Genomic DNA, 19,566 nt, shown 5'->3' on the forward strand with positions numbered 1-19,566 from the left:
TGATAAGCTAAACAAATAATTAGTTCAACAATATTAAAAACTAAATACTTAACGACCTAAAAAAATGTATTTAAAAATTTATAAATAAAATTTTAAAAATATTTAATAATGACATTTAAATAAATAAATTTTCAAATTCAATGTATGAACATCACACCAGTATAAGAGTTCTCAATTTCTATTACTATTAAAGATATTTATTAAAAAATTTAAAACGTTTGCTATGCCTTTATACTAAAGGCATATTTTAACTAAATCCATTAAAATTAGTGTCTTGCTAAAATTAATTCCACTTTAACTGAGTTTAGAATATATTTTGTTGTTTTGGTAGTCTAAAATATTCTAAACTATAATACTAATAATAGTTTAGAATATTAATTCTTGAATAGTGGTGGGAGTCAAGTAATAAATGAAGCCCTAATTTATTTATTTTGTCATACACACAGAGTTATTGCTGGGCACTGGATTTAGTGTGACTCTTTGGACAAATATATTTGTCATTCTTACGCATAATGAAGCTCTCTTTTTTTTTTTAATTTTTTATTTTTGGATAGAAGAATAGAACACATAATAAAGCTCTAATTTATGTGCATGGGGACTGGGAGAGAATGGTGAACCCTTTTTTTTATTTTGGAACTATGTAGTACAAGAGAAGAGCTAAGAGCATCCCTTTCCCTTTAGTCACCAAAAACCGAAGAGTATCCCTTTCTCATGGGCTCATGGCCTTCCTTCCCTACAATCGAAGATGATGTAATGAAGGGTCAAGGGAGTGGTGGGCCATCCATGTGAGTATTGGGCCCATTATACCCAATGTCCTCTATAACCGTTCAAAGAGGCCACGTGCGGTAACTCACACTTCGGGCCCAATCCAACATGTACGTTATTGTTGTGTTTGTTAATTGTTATATTCGTTTGTTTCACACCCCTTAGCCCTCTCTGTGTTTCTTTCCCAGTTCCCAATTCCCACTTAGATTGTGATTGTTGATTAAAAAATAGGGCTAACATTTTTAAGCACCTTCATCTTCACCTTCTCATATGCGGATACATAATGGGTTCTTAAATATTGTATAAATTATGACTCAAGTTCAACTCTTTTTGCATATTATTAATAACATCACTTGTTCGATGCTAAAGAATAAAGATATAGCTAATAGCTAAATATTATAACAACCCCATCAAATCCTCTTTAATCAGACAACAGAGAGGAAAAAACACCTAAATTATGATGCTTAATTAGGCTCCAAAGTAAGCATATAATCACTTCGTAAACTAGAATGGGACAACATCATGTGTAATTTGAAACCGTGACAGCAATAGTGATCAACATGGACATCTTATATATATATATATATATTAAATTACGAAAAAGCATGGATTCGTAGTAACTAATGGAGTAATGGTCCCATTTACCATATTAAGGAGTTCAACACCACATGATCACATATATGTCTAATGGACCATATTTGAAAGAACATACCTGAATTAAACTCTCTTGTACCTAATTGTTGTGCTACTTTAGGGATCGGAATAGGCTAAGAAAGGACGATGTATATCACCAGGTTCGTTACATGTAGCTGCGTTTTTTGCCTTTTTTGGTGGGTTATTGCTATGATTGGGTTGCCGTTAAAACTCGAAATGCACAGTGATTATTCATTTTTTTCTTCCAGATGCATTATTTTTTGTCGATCGAATGGTGCGTGTTGATGGCCTTATTATGGTAATAACAAAAATACAGGAATAATATGCTTCATGATATATTGTGAATAATTTTGTTAGTAATTAATATTATTTTAGATAACTATTCATAGTTAAAATAATATTGGATAAAACATATTATTTGTTTTTAAAATTTATCAAAAATTTTAAAAATATTTTTAAGTATTATTTTATTTTTATTTTATCTCAAAATTTACTATTTGTATCAAATATACTTCTAGCAGTTAAATTTTCAATAATTTTAAGATCAATCTAGCAATAATACTTGATAATTATGAACCAAAATTTTGTGTCTCGCTTGCTTGTATTGAAAGTTGTTTTTGTGAAGTCATTGCTGAATTAGAAAGTTCTTAAAAAATTAATTGCCATGAGTATATTTGATGTAGACAAAAAATTTTAAAATAATTAAAACAAAATAAAACTTAGAATATTTTTAAAATTTTTAACAAATTTTAAAAACAACAAATATATTTTATTCATTTAAAAATTAATAATTAAAACATTGATCCATATTATATCAAATAGTAAAATTATTTAATTATTTTTAATTATTATTTTTACATAAATACTAAGATTCTTAAAATTTAAAAATTTAATTTAATTCAATTGAAGTTAAATTAATTATAAGAAAATAATATATTTATGTATAAAATATATTTTTTCAATTTTTTTAATATTTTACTGTTTTAAACTGGTTAAATAATGCTAAAAAATCACACCAATTTGACCCACTAATCGGTTCTTTAACCAATTTGTTAACAACTAAATTTTTTTTTTGTGTTAAACCGACCGGTTCCATTCGATTCTTAGAACCATAATAAATACTACCCCAACAATTATTGTCTTGTTCACAACTATTTTAACTAGAATTTATGGGAAGGTGATGGGGTGGCACATTAACATGGGGGAGGAGGATGTCATTATGTGGAAGTATTGACAGTTGTATTCTGAAGCTAAGGTTGCATGCGTGCCAGCCCCTTATAAGGAAAACAGCCCACACAGGCGTGGGGTACCTCCAACCCTCATTTGTCTCTTCCTCTTCCATCAAACTTAAACCAAATTCACCGGTCTCTTCCTTAAAATGTGCCATGTTTCCAATTAAAGTATTAAACTATTCTTTGCACTTATTTTTCATTTGATAAATGTAAATTTCATTTAAAAATAAAATTGCTCTATCTAATAAATTAAAATTATATTCCAATTCAACATTCAAAGTATAGTTATGTAAACGTTTCTATTTATTTATTTATTTTTTCTCTTAGGTCTCATAGTCACATGCAAGCCACTGTAGGAGGAATGGGGGCGTTCAAGGGTTCGGTGCCCCCTATGGCCCTTGATATTGCGGGGCCACCTACCCACATGATTCATTAGCCTCTTTCAAAGTTTCTCTATTCTTGGTCCTAACTTTTAAATGTGGGGTTCTTATTTCTCTCTCCCAAATATCCAAAATTGTCATACCATCCTTGCCATTTCACCTTGATTACTCTATGTTGTGTATGAATCCATACCATTTGCAACAAAAACTAATTAAAAAGGAAAAAAATACGTTATCAAGAGAGAGTCTGCCAACTATTACCAACACGTGATAAATTAAGATTAAACCATGATTAACTTAGATGTAGCTTTATTTAGTAGATGGACTTTATGTCCAGCCCAACTCAAGTTGGCAGATTTTGGCAAATAAAAAGTTGGTAACGTAGCACTACTTAAAAATATGCAAATTACCGTTAGAATCCTCTGACTACACTGAATACAGTTAATGGCTCTTTTATTTGTAACTCATCTTACTGGCCAGTCTAAGCAAGATTTTATTATTAACTAGAACAGTTACTGGCCAGTCTAACTCATCTTACGGTAACATATGCGTATGAAGCACTGAATTATCCTTTTTCTAGTTAGAATTTTGCTATCTTGTGTAATAACACCATACATTAAAATTATAAATTAAAAAAATTATTATTAAAAATATAAAAAATTTATACTTTTAATATATTTGTTTTTTATTTATTAAAAAAATTTAAAATTTTTTACTGTTGATAATCTTATTATGTATTCTTAAAACACGTTAAATAAACCTTATTGTGTGATGTGCCACACAAGGTTAATTTGGATAAAACAAATATCCTGAAAAATAATGTTTTAAAATTACTATTTAAAATAAATAATATAAAAAATTTAATTAATAACCTTGAAAGGGTTCTTTTTTAAAAACACGTATTAGCTAAATATTTAATTCAGATGAAATATAAACTAGTCATCCGTACGCCACTGCGTCTCTGATCTTGATTGATCACTGCCTGACTGCTACCATTTTTCCTTTTTAGTTTTCAAAGAAAAGGATATCAAAGCTTAGCCCCAAATCCGTGTGGTGTATAATATGCTTATAGGCAGCGAGTCAGTGACCATGGATGTGGATTATTATATATTTATTTACTTTTCTAAAAGCTTGATGCATGCATTATTGCATTTTCAGAACCATGGTAAATTGTACTCCTTCAACATGAGACAGTGGAAGGCCTAAAGATCTGACCAGGTTCAGGACTCAAATCCTCCTCCCCCTCCCCAAATTAACCACATTCATAGTTTTATTTGGAATTCTAAATTATTTTAGTACATGAATTTTTAATCTCATGCATACAACTCAAGTGAAGTCTCTGATTACTAACAAAAGTTCAGTGACTTATCCAAATCACAATTTGGTGTCAGTGTGTCACATATGCTATACAGCACAATTAATCAAAATCTATACAATATTTCCATGGGGTTGAGAGGTTCAATTCAAGCACATTTACAATTATTATATTTTGATAAACAAAAGATTAGATTGTGTTTCAAGCACATTTTGTGTGAGACGCTAGCTGGAAGGCGAAGGTGTCACTCAAGACACAAGAGAAGTAAGAACGAAACAAACTACTTCTCTTTGATAAGGTTTTCAGTTTATTGTTTGTTGAGAATAACAATAATTTTGGAAGAATGCAATTCAAGAATTCAACGACTTGTAGAAATCTTAATAAAAGCTTTTAAAAAAAAAGCATTAGCAACCCTATGAAAATTTCAAGCAGTAATGGAATTAGCCGAGACGATAAAAATAAAAAGAAGAAGAAAAATAGAAAAGCAAAGTGGCGATGATGGAAAGTAGAAGATCGAAAAAAGCGCATCATATACACTGAAAATTACACGACTCTGAAACCCATGCATTCTGAGTAAATGCTCTAAAATCTTAAATTTTACTTATGAGATAAATTATTTATGAAAAAAATAAAAATACCAGTATAATTTATTATTTTTATTAATATTTTAGTTAATTTAATTTTTTAGATTAATAATTTAATAAAATATTTTTAAATATTATTAAATATTATTTTTAATTTTATTGAATCAAATTAATTTTCAACATTCTTTCCGTCACGACGCCGAAAAATTACGTGGGTTTTTTTTTTTGTTACATTTTACGTACACTTACCGTCCAAATCAAGCATGAGTCAAACTACTTAAATACAAAAAATAAATTTAAAACCAATTTAATTCAATAGAAATTTGACGACTAATTTAACTCATACATAAAATTTGTGGATCAATTCACATATTTACTCATAATAAGGAAAACAAACAAGTGAAAAAATACCACCTGGTGCGAATTGTATAGCCTAAGGCTAAAAAACAGCGGGAGTCAACGTGTTTTTTTCACGGCCGAGTCAAGCCGAGGCGAGGGAGCCGCCGCCGGTGAGTAACTCCGTGAGTGCCGTCATGGCTCTCACCTGCATCTCCAACGCCGAGATGTAGTCTGTGGCTTCTTCTAGAAGGTTCGGGAACGTGAGCTTCCGGCAGCCGGGGACTAACCGGCCGAGAACGCGCGCTTTCTTCTGCACCACTGGTAATCTCCGGCGAGTCTCCGGCGACTTCTTCGGCAATCCGGTGGAGGCCTTGTGAACCTTCTTGTGCATCCGCCGGAGCTTCCACCGGTTGAGTGGACTAGCAAGGATAGCGCGGCTCCAACGAGTCCGGCCTTTTGCAGTGGCAGCGAGGACTCGGTCGGCGGTCTCGCGAACCTCTCGACCGGCACTAGACTTTGCCGGCAGAGACGGAGGGTTCCGATGGATGACGTAGCGGAGAGCTTCTGCGAGCTTGGAAGAGTAGATCCGCTGTTGCGTCTCGGATCTCCATGGAACGAGGCTGAGGGAATTGCTGTGTCCAATTTTCCGGCGCTTCTTGGGATTGGATCGTTGCATCGTTTCCGAATTCGTAGAATCAACGTTTGGTTGCAGAGATGACATCTGTATCTGTGATTGAATTGGTGGAATGAAATAATAGAGATTCTTTGTGAGACTGATCGGAAATTTTTGGAATTGGAACTCGAAGGATGAGCGAAGGAAGATATTGATGAGTGTATGAGAGAGAAAGAGAGAGAGAGAGAGAAGAATTCACGAGGAACCACGCGTCGTTGCTTTACTCACATTTATCTATAGGGAATACTCGCGATGACATTTTCATATGTCATTTGTACCGATATCGAGTTAACAGTTAAGTTAGATATATTCGGTTAAATATATCAAATTATTTAATAATTTTAGAGTAAAGCTAGCGAACCAAAAGCATATCAGCCAAAACCTAGTCAAATACCTTTGGATGAATTCAAAATTTTTACGAGTTAATATATATGGATGTTTCTTCTACTAAGTATTAGAATGTTTCTTTTTCATATTAAATGGATGTTCTTTTATATATTTTTCGAATTTGTGATTATTAGAAGTGGATAAATTAATGTGAGAAAAAAGAAGAAGGTTTTTATAGGTTTTAATTAGGTTTACTTAATCAATTTAAAATTTTTTAAATTTTAAAAATTTAAAATTAATTAATTATTGATATAAATTAATATAGTTTTGTTTAGTTTTTGGCTTATAAGCTTTTGGTTCCCTATACTTTTCCATAATTTTAATATTTTATAATACAATTTTGAAAATCGAATCGAGTATGAAATTATTTTAATTATTAGTTTATTAATTTATAGGATCAATCAGTTCTACTGTAGTAGTCACCAAAAAAAATCGGTTTCACTGTAGTTAAATTAAAAAATTATTTTATAATAAAATAATAAATAAAATATAAATAAACATATTAAAATCTAATTATAATTTAATATAATTATTCTCAATATTATTATCTTTAAATAATTTTTGGTTGATATTATTATTCATACTTAAAAATTACCAACAATCTAATAACAATATAATTTAATTACAATATTACAACAATCTATTCTAACCTAATAATCTCAACAAACAATAATTATTATTACAAAAATTCTCAACTTCTAATAATATGTCATGATATTACGAGAAATCAATTACAATAATTTAGATCAATTATATATATTTACCTTTTTAAATTTCTTAAGCTAGTTTACTATATATATAGGGTTTACGATTAATATATATAAAATTGCAAAAATATTTAGATTCAATCTTATTAGTTATTTAAAATTTTTTTGAGATTAACTTGACTTAATTTGTTGGATAACTTTTAGTAAGGTATAAAATGCAGTGAGATTAAATAACAACCAACAAGAGCATCGTAAAGTAAAATAATCATATTTATCTTGAAATGACACAATACAATCTTACCCTAATCAATTAATCCATTAATGCTTTAAAAATTAATCATACATCAAGAAATTAACGGCAAAATTTAGAATCAACAATTAACCAATATTTCAATAATCATTATTGCAAAAAACAAAATTCATACCTAAAGTTATTAGAAGCTGAAAGTCTGAAAAAATACAAAGTTGGCGAAGATAGAAACAGTGGCCGACAAGAGGTGGCTGAAGGGGTGGCAGGGTTGAATAAAGCTGGTGCTGGTGGTCCTTAACTGCGCGATAAAAAGTAGCGCTGGTGGTGGCTGCGATTTTCGAGGACTGACTTGGCGACGAAACGTGGCTGCATGAATAGTAGTGATGGCTCCACGGAAATTGCGACGGCGACGGTGGCTAGATGGAAGTTGCACCGGAAGCTCGAGGTGGAGACCGGAGACATGAGAACTGAGAGCGAGAGGTGAGAGTGGACTGCGGAGGATCGAGAGGAAAGGGTGAGTGGGTCTGTAAGTGAGACTAGGGTTCGTTCCCCTTTAGTCCTTTCTTCAGCTTGCAAAACGCACCATTTTGCCAGCCAATTTCAAAAACCGGCCAAATTACGGTTCGGTTCGTCTGATCGATTTCTGACCGATTCGGCGGTCTAACTCCAGTTTCTAAATCTGTTGGTTTTATCATTTGCTTGAACCGTATTGTCAACGATTTATGATTTAACCGATTCGACAGGTCAGTTCGAACCAGTTTTCAGAACATTGGTTTATAATGTTATTTTTATAAAAATATTTACTTTTATTTATTTTTAAGGTTTTGAAATCGGTTCGAATTGATCAGTCAAATCGTTTACCAATAAAAAAACGGTTTGAACAGAAATTATAACCATCTATTTTAAAAATCGTAAATGAATCGTCGAACTGTCTAAAAATTGTCCAATAAGTAGGTAACTCAGTAACTCTAATCCCCTCCTTCCCTTACTCACTTACTCACTCACTACTAGAGTACCAGGTAGTGGCATCTTTTCCTTCGAGCTCCTCCCTCACTCTCTTCTTTGTTCTGTCCAACCACCGTCGTGTCACCGCTGCCGTTCATACTTCTCTAGCGTCATTGCAACGTTTCTGTTCAACTGCTGTTAGTTGCGCTTCCACGTCTGTTTTGTCAAACTTTTCCTTTGTCCATTTTGCCGTGCTTCTGCCGCGCTCCAGCCATCATCTTCCAGTCTTTGCTTAGCCTCCTTTCCACCGCAGCTCAACTCTTTGTTCAGCCATTTCCGTTGAGTTATAAAGCTCCAGCTCTCTTTTTATCCTCTGTTGATTTTGAGTTATTGTTTTTGTTGTTTTAATTGTTAGGTCGATGTTCCAAACTTACAATTTTGGTTTTGTTATTAGTTTGCTGTTTTGTTAACTTATTTTGATTATTAACTTGTTTTGTTATGTTTTTGATTTGATTATTAACTGATTTTAATATGTTCTTGATGTTATTAATTTGTTAACTTGTGGTGTTGTTTATGACCTTGTAATTGTTAGATTGTTGTATTATTCTTTGACATTTTAATTTATTAATTTGATAAATTATTTTTATTGTGGTTTGTTGTTTTTGATAGGATCAATCAATTTGATTAAATAGTAATTAATTTGATAGTCTTATTTTTCATGAAGATGATTATGATAAATATTTATAGTTTCGTTATTATGTTAAGTTTATTGACGTATTTTGAATTGAAGATTTTTGTCTAGCTAAAATTTTCAAACCAATGAATTTATGCTTTGATAGTTGCCTTGAAATTATATGTTAGGAGTTGATGCTTCTGATCTCAAGTGTTATTGCATGTAATGAAAACACTTACTTCAACAACACCATTCTTCAGCTGAATTAAATAACCGTAGGATAGTCATATGATGGGTTGGCTTGATGAAATTAGTGGATACATTCAATAATCAATACTGAATAATATAAGTTTTTTTTATATTTTGATAATTGATGACAAATTTTGACGTTTTAATATTTCATATTTAGTTGTTTTTTTGTTATTTGATTTTTGATTTGTAATTGAATGAAATTCTAATAGTAGTTGATATAGTCATTTTAATTTAGATGACATTTTTAAATTTATATTAGACTATAATTATATTTTAGTGTATTTATTTATATTTATTTTATTATTTTATTATAAAATAATTATTTCAGTTGAATTACTATTGAATCGATTAAACTAATAAATTAATGAACTAATAATTAGAACAATTCGATCATCGATTCAATTTTTAGAATATTGTTTATTTTTAATTTGTCTTTCTTTCGGCCAAGAATATTGGATTTTTTTTATTTTGATATTATAGAGGAATATCTGAAACACACACTTCAAATAGAATAATAAAAAAAGACTAAAAATCAGTATTTTTATTAAAATTTGGCCAATACTTAACCATTAAAAAAAATAAATAATCTTTTATCATTAAAAATACCAATAATAATTAATTAATGACTACAACTTATAAAATTTACTGACCTAGCACTCCTCATAAAATAATGCTTAATAAAAAGCTGATAATTGATAATACTTCACTTCCGAATTAATAATACACCTTTTGTGAATTATATTTTTATAAATAAAAGAATAATTTTTTTTATAATAGGCACTCATAGATTGACAATATATTTTTTGTGGACTGTATTTTTATAAATTAAAAATATTTTCTCTTATAATAGGTTCTTTGTGAATTGTTTGTGACACAAACGCCTTCGTAAGTTTATTAAATACCAAATCACTTAATGTCTATGTGATTCACGGATACAATATATAAAAAAATTAACCGTAAATGCTAAGTAGTTAATATTTTTATAGTAAAAAACATAAATTAGGTAATATTTATTTAAATGTAAAGTTAATAGAACAAAAATGTTGGCCAATTCATACTCTATATAATAATAAAAAATATTATCAAAATTTATTATTTTTTATTATTAATTAGTTATTTATGTTTAAAAATGTGAACTAAAATATGTTATTAGATAACTGAATTAAAAAAATTGGGTTAATGGCTAAAAATAATAGTAAAAAATAATAAATTTTAATGATTTTTTAATATTTTTTAATAAAAATATCTGATTTGATTTTTTTATAAATTAATATTCTATTTTTAAATGTTTATTTTGATTAAAAAATTATTAAAATATATTGAAGTTTTAAAAAAGAAATGATTAAAAATTCGATGTAAATAATTATTAAAGTTAACAATTAATTTCAAAAAAAGGGAAAATGAGGTAAAAAATTGTGTACAACTAAATTATTGATTTTCAGTTATGAATTTACAGCCCCATGTGTTAGCAAGCAGTGTGCATTTAACATTGGTTTCAATCTTCAATCTGCCAACTGTTGATTACTTAGGGGGAATGGGAGGAGGTGCTTATTTTAGAGCGGAGTGCATGAACAGAAATAAATGAGTAATAATCTAAGCAGGGTTTCATTTGAGAGTTTCAGCACACTACTAAGGGCTCCTTTACAAATTTTAGAAATAATTTTTTTTTAATTTTTGACTTATAAAAAGTAATAGTATTAATATCTAATATAATTTTTAAAATTAAATTATAACTTTTTAAAAAGCTATCTAGGAGCTTATAAATAAGTTAAAAAAATAATTTTTCTCGTAATACTTCTACTTTTCATTATATTTCTATAAAATAAATATTTTTAGAGTTAAAAATCTAAATATAAAATAATTTATTTATAAGTTACTTTTACCAGAGTCATTTATTATTTAAGTTATTTTATCAAAAGGAGCTTAATTAAGTTGGTTACTAAACTGGGCCTTAACAAATTAACACAATGCTTTTAGAAAAANATATTTTTAAATATTAATAACAAATTACTGACAAAAATTAATAAAGGAGAATGCTAGATAAACAATGATTATCTTAAACAACATGAACAACCACTAATCAAATAAAAATATACTACACCCTAATTTAATATTATTAATTAAATTTACTCTTTTAATCCTATTAATTCACATTATTTACACATTATTCAAAAAAATTATTAATTATCTATACTTTTTCATTAATAAATTCTACTAATTTTCTAATATTTTGAGTGTTTTGAATATGCTAAAATAATGGGAAGCAGATAGTGACCTCACATGGCACCTCCTACGAAGGAAATTTTCGTGTATATGATTGGACAAGGTGTGCCAGTGGACAACTTGTTTCAATAAATTATCGCATTCTCCTTCATTCTAGCCTGTTCGTGATCTTTTTCTTCAATTTCAGGCCCTGACTCTTTTGTAGATTTTCTTATTCCCAAATTCGTTTCAGCAAACATTAAATTCAAGTCATGGGAGTGAAGCACTAACTATTATTAATTAATTCATTGATTTCCTAATACTTTCTTCCATTTTTAAAGTTAGTATCTAATCACTGTCATTTAAAACTGCTTACGGATAAGATTTTTTGTGTTAATGATTTTAACTTGCTTGCAAAGACAGTACCCAAGGACACAAAAAGAAAAGAAGAGAAAAACACATTAATAAAATTTTAAATTTTGTCCTTGCTTTAAATGTTTATATTTGATAGTAATCATGATTTATGACTTATTGTAAAAAGGGATGAGAGATAATATTAGACGAAAATGAAAAAACTTAAAGAATTAGTATCCTTTAATTAAGCTGTCTAACTTTCATTTGCATCAAATAATATATAGATGATACTCTATTTTGATATATCTTAGCGTTTAGTTCACAACCTTTTGAGCTCTACGTCACTTGCAGGTAAATATTAAGATCTTGTTCTTCTCCTACAGATGCACAAACAAAATGCAAGTTCACACGTCAAAGTATTCCAATCAAACAGTGCTTGAACATTGTCATCTCTTAAGTCTTAACCAACGATAATAATGCTTTATTTGTTTTGTCTATTTACTTAATAGTGAAAACTCAAGTGTACTCAATTTTATGTGAAGTTGATAATTGACAGTCGTTAGATAATTTGATTGATTTGACTAAATTTTCATCTAACAGCTTTTATCTATCAACTTCACGTGAAATCAATTGCACATGAATTTTCACCATACCTAAAACTTTGGTAGGGTCTAAACTGAAGCCATCAAAACGGTGGCATGTGATAAAAGCACTAGCTAGGATCTATCTTTATTATTATATAATGTAAAAAATTATCGAGTTTCATGCCTTTATCTCAATCCTTGAGAAATTGATAAACTGTTAGTATTTAGTCGATGTCATTTTCGAAATAAAAACTGACTTTACCCTCCCTCTGATTTAGGTGGAATAGATTGATAGGCATATAAAGGGATGGCTTTAGTGTCCAGAAAACAAAGAAAAATCTTTTGAAGGCAATTATGAGGTGCCAATTCCTTATTGGGTAACAAAATTGTGTTGGAAACAATTCATTGGTTCCGGGCATGGGGCCGGACTTGATTGTTTTATTCCCGGTAATGATTAGGGGGGAATGCATACAAATGAAAGCCAAGACAGAAAAAAAGGAACGCATGTGGTTGTTTTCATCGCACTTTCTATCACCTGGGCCTCCGTCTTTGTCATTTTAATAAATAAACAAATAAAAGGAGGAAGCTTTGAACTCATCTCTCATACGGTGTGGCCACTGGCCAGGCTTCATCCACATTGCCCAAACCTCTCTCTGGAATGTAGTTCGGAGAATATTTTTCTGTACAGAATCCTGCATTATTCGTTCACCCTCCATTCCCACGCCTTTATTCAATCAATTGCTTCTATGTTGTGTGGTTTTGAGAAGATTGTGCTATATTAAACATTGAGCATAGCAGAGATGAACAAAAATAAAAAAAAAGAAAAAGATAAATTGATTATTGACTTTTTGGTGCACGGACATTTAAATTTCTAAGAATTTAAAAGTACATTTAAGTTTTTGATCTTTTGCAAATCTGCACATATCGAACTTTGAGTTTAATTTCCAATTTTAAAAATCTCTCACATGCGTATTCATATCAACCATGTTAGTACAATAAGAGTTACATTTGATTTTTTGTTGAATCTGACAGACACAAGTGAATATGAGAAACCTATATATTTAAATTTTAAAAAAAATCAGAATTTTTCAAATTTTGAAAATTTAAATATCTCCAAATTAAAAGATTAACGCTTTTTAATTTGAATATGGAAGGAAAGGAGGTGTTGGATTCACATATGAAGAGGAGAGGTGCTTCACCTCGTTGTGGAATCAGAAGAACCAGAACTCGGACCCTGTGAGTTATGTTCCTGAAATCGGACGGTCCGAACTGTGTTTTGCTCAACAAATTTAGCCAGAACAAATAAAATGGAGGATCCGAGTTGCGTGTTTCAGATTTTAAATTCAATCAGCTACAAATCGGACCATGCGATTTGTGAAGCAAAATTTCATTTCTAAAGAACTCGCATGGTCCGAGTTGTTCTACTTTTGGCTCTGTCCCACATTTTTATCTTGTACGCCATAACTCCACATTTGGAAATAGCACACCAAAATCTTCCATATCCATAAAATTGAGTCAAAGATTAAGAATTTATATGTCATTTAAAAAAAAAAAGAAAAAAGAGCGCCGAGACATAAATGAATAGTCGAAAATAAATCTGTTACAATAGATCAGTTTCGCATCCAACCAACCAAATGACATGGCACAGAACTTTGCCCCCTAGAAAGAGACATGCTTTACTGTTTAAGCTTTCCAAAATCCATGGGAAAACAAATACTGTTAAACTAGAATGAACTTGGTCCGGTACAATGGTTTTCGCTTTCAGTAAGGAAATAATCAAAGTCGTACGCTTTAATCATGCTAATGAGGAATAACTATGTGAATTAGACTGACATCCCTTCCTCTTTCTCGGAAACTTCACTGGCTGACAAAATACAAGTGTGAAGTGTCCCAATAGGGTGCACATGGTCACCAAATGAAACTCCTTTTGTTTATTGTTCTCTATATTGATTGCTGTCCTTGTGCACTTTTTACATTTGAATTTTCAAAGTTTTCTGGGTCGTAAATTGATCTTTACTACAAAAGGAAACAATCAGGTTTTACTTTCTTAGATTCACTCTTAACCTTAGATCCTCCTGTTGGGTTCGAAGGTTTCCAAGGCCTACAACTTGAAAATCTTTGTTAATACCAAATGGAGAAATCTGGCTCATCAATACTTTATATGTGATATTTGATGATATGTACTACTCCCTGGTTAATAACGAATTTGAATCATCAATAAAACAGTTTTGCACATCCTTTACTTCAATCCATTCTACAAAGTTAATTTGCATTCCACTTTCTTTTTATCGAATGAATTATTTTGTTATGCAATATATTGGTTAAGTATTTTTTCTTTTTTTTTTTCATTGTTTAGTGAGATAATTTAAAGGCAACTAGTATTTAATAACGTGTGATACAAACTTCCAATTATATATATTATTCATAAAAGGAAAAGTCTAAGAAAACTAGTATAATGATGATATGAAATTGTGAATAAGCAGATTATTACTATTCAACAAGTGTGCTATCATCATGGGATTTCTCGTTAGTATAGATTATGATCAAGCTTTGAATAAACCCACGATAATTGTGCTTTATACCAAACAACTAAACATATGTTAACTTAGTCAGATCCAACAGAGATGGAGAACCTTGAGAACTCTCCTAGGATTTCAACGGAGGAAGAAGAAGATCTAGTACTACGCAGTACAAAAAAAATCAAAACTCGTGGAGAGGTTGACCTTAACCAACCAAGCGATGACATGGAGAAGATCCTTCGAGAGAGTAACGAGGCCTCTAATTTGAAGCCAAAAGCATCTTTCAAAGAATCCCTTTGACACCAACTAGTCCCTCAATAAAAGACGATACAATACAAGAAAAACGTTGAATATCATCGAATTTACCATCGAAATTAGCATCGGATATTAGCGGTTAATTTACCGGCAGATTTTGGGTAGGATACAAGGTAGCTTATATTTTCCGAACTTGTTTATTGTCATATTTTGCAATCTAACGCACTTATCGGTGGCTTTATCGGTGGTTTTCGTCGACGATAAGTGGATTTAATGAAACGCTGTGTTGCATCAATTTATCGTCGGATGCAGTAAAGTGGTATAAGATTTAAACGTGAACCATTCCTCCCTCACTTGTTCGAATTCACTCTCTCTGATCTCTTCTCTCTCCTCTGGTTCTCTCTCTCGCCGCCCATGTTCCGCTGTCAGAGAAGGGCCTGTCGGTGTCGCTGTCACCTGCCGGAGCTTCTGGTGCCACTACCGCATCACGTGGTCGCCCATGGAGCTGTTGATCCCGACTGGGGAGGTTGGAAACGCTGCTGTTGTTCTTGGTGGCCACTATCGTTGGTGTCGCCGTCACTATTGGTACTACCACCGCTCTAACATCCTGCAGCCATGATCAAAGGTAAGTTTGGCATAATTTTTAAATTTTATTAAGATTTTTACGTGAGTTTAGAATTTTTTAGTAGATAGTTTACAAAATTATTGTTTAAATTAGTGTAATAAAATTTGTGATTAGGATTTAGTATAATTTTATTTTGCTATTTTTCATATTTTTGTAACTTTAGGATTTTGTTAGGTATGTTACCAAGTTGTTGACTAAATTATGGTAATAGAGTTTGTGGTTAAGGTATGGTTTAGAATTTTTATTAGTTTTCTTAGATTTTGTTGTAAGTATAGGATTTTGTTATATATTTTATTATCAAATTATTGATTAAATAGGGTAATGCAGTTTGTGGTTAGGATTTTTTTATGTTAATTTAATGTAAATAAAAATTATAATTAAGTTAATGTGTTAAGTAGAGTGAGATTAACATTGTTTGACTTTGTTTGGTTTGTTGAATTAATTAGTTTCACATAGTGAGTTTAATAAGTTTTTTTTTTCATTAGGACGGTGCTATTTCTCTGAGAATAATTGGATTTTGCTTCGTTCATATTTTGTGCATCCGTATTTCAGGTAGATTTTCTATCTCTAACTATAATCAATTATTTAAGTTTTATGCTTTACTTACTTTTTCTGGGATAATGTTTTAGGACGGAAGTGGGAGAAGGTCGCGTAGAGGCGCCTTTTCGAAACCCTTGTTTGCTGGAAAATTGTGAAGTTATAAGAGGTTGCGCACTAGAACAGCTATGATTTGATATGTTATTGAATTTGTGTTTATTCTAATACATGCATGTAGTTGTTTCCATTGTGAAAATTGTTATATTTATTTGATGGATGTCTCTGAGTTAAGAAAAAGTTCTACCAAAGTTTTGTGCGATTTGATTTAAAAATTGTTTGGTTTACAGAAGATTCTAATTATAGGATATGCTATGCTGGATTATGTAAAAACTTTAATAATTTTGTCTTGTTCATCAAATTCTAGGGTGTGTGATTCAAAATGATTCCAAGTAATCATCTATAGATGTATGATAGAGATAACAGTGGATGCATGGGGGAATTAAAACATTAATTCTTTAAGGGGGTTGAAGCTTTTGTTGGGCATGTATATAGCACAAAACCGTTTAGGTCTGAAAGGGTATTTAGTTGTCCATGTAAAACGTGTCGGCTGACTAAGTGGTTAGGGCCTGCGGATACATCACTTCACCTTTATCGTAACAGGTTCAAGGATGGGTATTGAATGTGGATGGAATACGGAGAAGTAGACGAATAGAAAATTAACCGGCCTGGCTTGAATTTCAATAAGTTTGATTCTCGATCAATGAGGATTCGGGTTAAAAGAGAACTAAACATAAAAAACATGACTTGGAAGGCTAACCAACAGAGATACAACGAGATGATATTTGATGCAATAGGTGTTACGGAGTAGAAAGAGGCTGAACAATAGCCTAACCCAGAGACAAAGATATTTTATCATCTGTTAGAATATGCTACGAAATTTTTGTTTGAGGGAAGCATTCATTCGGAGTTGTCTGCATGTACTAGAATAATGACTATTAAGTCGGAGTAAAATCATACTCAAGAGTCTTTTGATAAGTGGGTCATCTTTTGCAACAAACTGGTACCTGTTAGGATCTCTGGCATCCCATGAAACCACTACGAAACAAAGAAGCTAGTTTCGAAATTGGGTTTAAAGTCGTTGAAAATTGATTGTTTTTTGAATGGGTGCATGTTGTATTACAAGGGGATGCAGACCTAACTGAATACAGATTCTGTAAATCAACAAGATTCCAAGTCGAGAGAGAATATATTGGTAAACGCAGGTTAAAGAGAGTTCTAATGAAATGGATGCACTACTTGCCATTGATCCCTAGGCTAAAACGATTGTTTGCATCGATAAGTTCGGCCCCTCATATGGTCTAACATAGTAACAAAGAGAGAAATGATGAAACTATAACGCATCCATCACACGGCGAAGCTTAAAAGCATTTTGGTCGGATCCATCCTACATTTGTGAGCGAGTCTAGAAACATTAGACTAACTTTGTGCTCTGACAGGTTCACATCAAACTCCAACTTCGGTAACGCGTACTTGTGTTGGCCTGTAGTCGTGACATCTTATAACCTGAGTTCCGAAATGTGCATGAAGAACCCATACATGTTCCTAACTTGTATCATACCTGGTCCTAGCAATCCAAAGGCTAAAATAAATGTCTTCTTGCAACTCTCGGTGGATGAGTTAAAGGAGATGTGGATTGATGATATAGAAACGTATAATATTTCGACAAAAACAAACTTTCAATTGCAGGCTACCTTGATGTGGACCATTATCCATTAACGACTTTTCTGCATATGGCATGTTGTCAAGTTGGTCCACTCAGGGCAGAATGACATGCCCTATTTGTATGAAGGATACGAAAGCATTTTGGTTGTCGAATGATGGTAAGAATTTGTGGTTTGATTGCCATCAAAGATTTCTCGACTATAATCATCCTTTTTGGCGCAATAGGGACTCGTTAAAAAAGAATACAACTGAACACAAAGAGTCACCCGTAAAGTTGAATGATAGGCAAGTTTGGCATCATGTTAGTAGAATCCCAAGGATCGTCGCAAACGGGACATATTTGAGACCTCCGGGATATGGCAGGAACTATAATTGGACTAAACAGAGTATATTTTGGGAGTTGCCTTATTGGAGAGACAACTTGGTTCGAGATTATTTTGATGTGATAGACATTAAGAAAAATGTGTTCGATAATATCATGCACACAATAATGGATGATGAACGAACAAAGGATAACGATAAGGCACGGTTAGACTTGATGGACATTTACAGATAGCCAGATCTGAACTTAATAAGGAGACTTGATAAAGGGCGGTGGGCTAAACCAAATACGGTGTTCGCTCTAACGAAAGAGCAGAGACAAAATGTTTGTAGGTGAATTAGAGAATTGAGGTTTTCTGATGGTTATGCCTCTAACTTGAGCATGTGTGTAAATGTGTCACAAGACAGACTTGCTGGGTTGAAGAGCCATGATTGTCACGTTTTTATAGAGTCTTTGCTTCTGGTCACATTTAGAGAACTTTCAACCAACATCAGAAAAATCCCTCACAGAAATAAGTGAGTTCTTTAGGGAGTTATGTGCTACCAAACTTAGCATTAATGATCCCACAGTCATGAACAGGAATATTCGCATCCTACTTTGTAAGCTAGAGAGGATATTCCTTCTATTATTTTTTGACGTTATGAAGCACTTAGCAGTACACCTACCATATGAAACAATACTGTGTGGGCCGGTACAATTTTAGTGGATGTACCCATTTGAGAGGATGATTGGTTCATTCAAGCACACCGAGAAGAACAGAGCTCGGATTGAGGGTAGCATCTGCGAAGCATTCCTAGCTAAGGGAACAGTCGCATTTTGCTCATTCTATTTTCATCCTCAGGTTGAGTCATGTGGAACAAGGATTGCAAGGAACAATGAGAGGGGACAATCATCGTCAAGTGGAACAACATACCCAATCTTTGTCCCGGAAGGAGTTGTAATCGGTACGGGCAGTCATTACTGGTTAGAGCAGAAGAAAATCGATGCTGCACATCTGCATGTGTTGTTTAACTATGACCAGATTTTACTGTACTTCATATGAGTTTATTAAGTCGTCGTAAATATTGCAATCAGTAACATTCTAACTTTTTAATGTAATCAAAAACTTCTTTATGCTATTCTATCATACATGTTATTCCAAGAGGCAAATCTTGATACCTTATTGAACAACTTTTCACATTAGTTTAGAGAATACGTCAGCGTGCAGCTACGTGACACAATAGATTCGGAACTAGTTGCATTTGGTTCGGGCCCTATGAATAAGGGAACTAGCTACCCGATGCACACTGT

At 31.9% G+C, this 19,566-nt stretch overlaps 1 protein-coding gene across 1 annotated transcript; it reads right to left on the reverse strand.

Moving 5' to 3' along the window:
• Window positions 1-5,221: 5,221 nt before the first annotated feature.
• On the reverse strand, window positions 5,222-6,186 carry LOC107491862 (transcription factor bHLH149). Its single transcript, XM_016112771.3, has one exon. It carries the CDS (start codon window positions 5,988-5,990, stop codon window positions 5,412-5,414), a length of 579 nt encoding a protein of 192 aa, XP_015968257.1. The 5' UTR covers window positions 5,991-6,186; the 3' UTR covers window positions 5,222-5,411.
• Window positions 6,187-19,566: the final 13,380 nt, after the last annotated feature.

The sequence above is a fragment of the Arachis duranensis genome, chromosome 6 (genome assembly GCF_000817695.3).
Source record: "Arachis duranensis cultivar V14167 chromosome 6, aradu.V14167.gnm2.J7QH, whole genome shotgun sequence".
In the NCBI taxonomy this organism is placed as follows: domain Eukaryota; kingdom Viridiplantae; phylum Streptophyta; class Magnoliopsida; order Fabales; family Fabaceae; genus Arachis; species Arachis duranensis.

Coding starts and splice junctions, on each gene's coding strand:
- LOC107491862 (XM_016112771.3), bottom strand. CDS start 5,990: ATGTCATCTCTGCAACCAAACGTTGATTCTACGAATTCGGAAACGATG.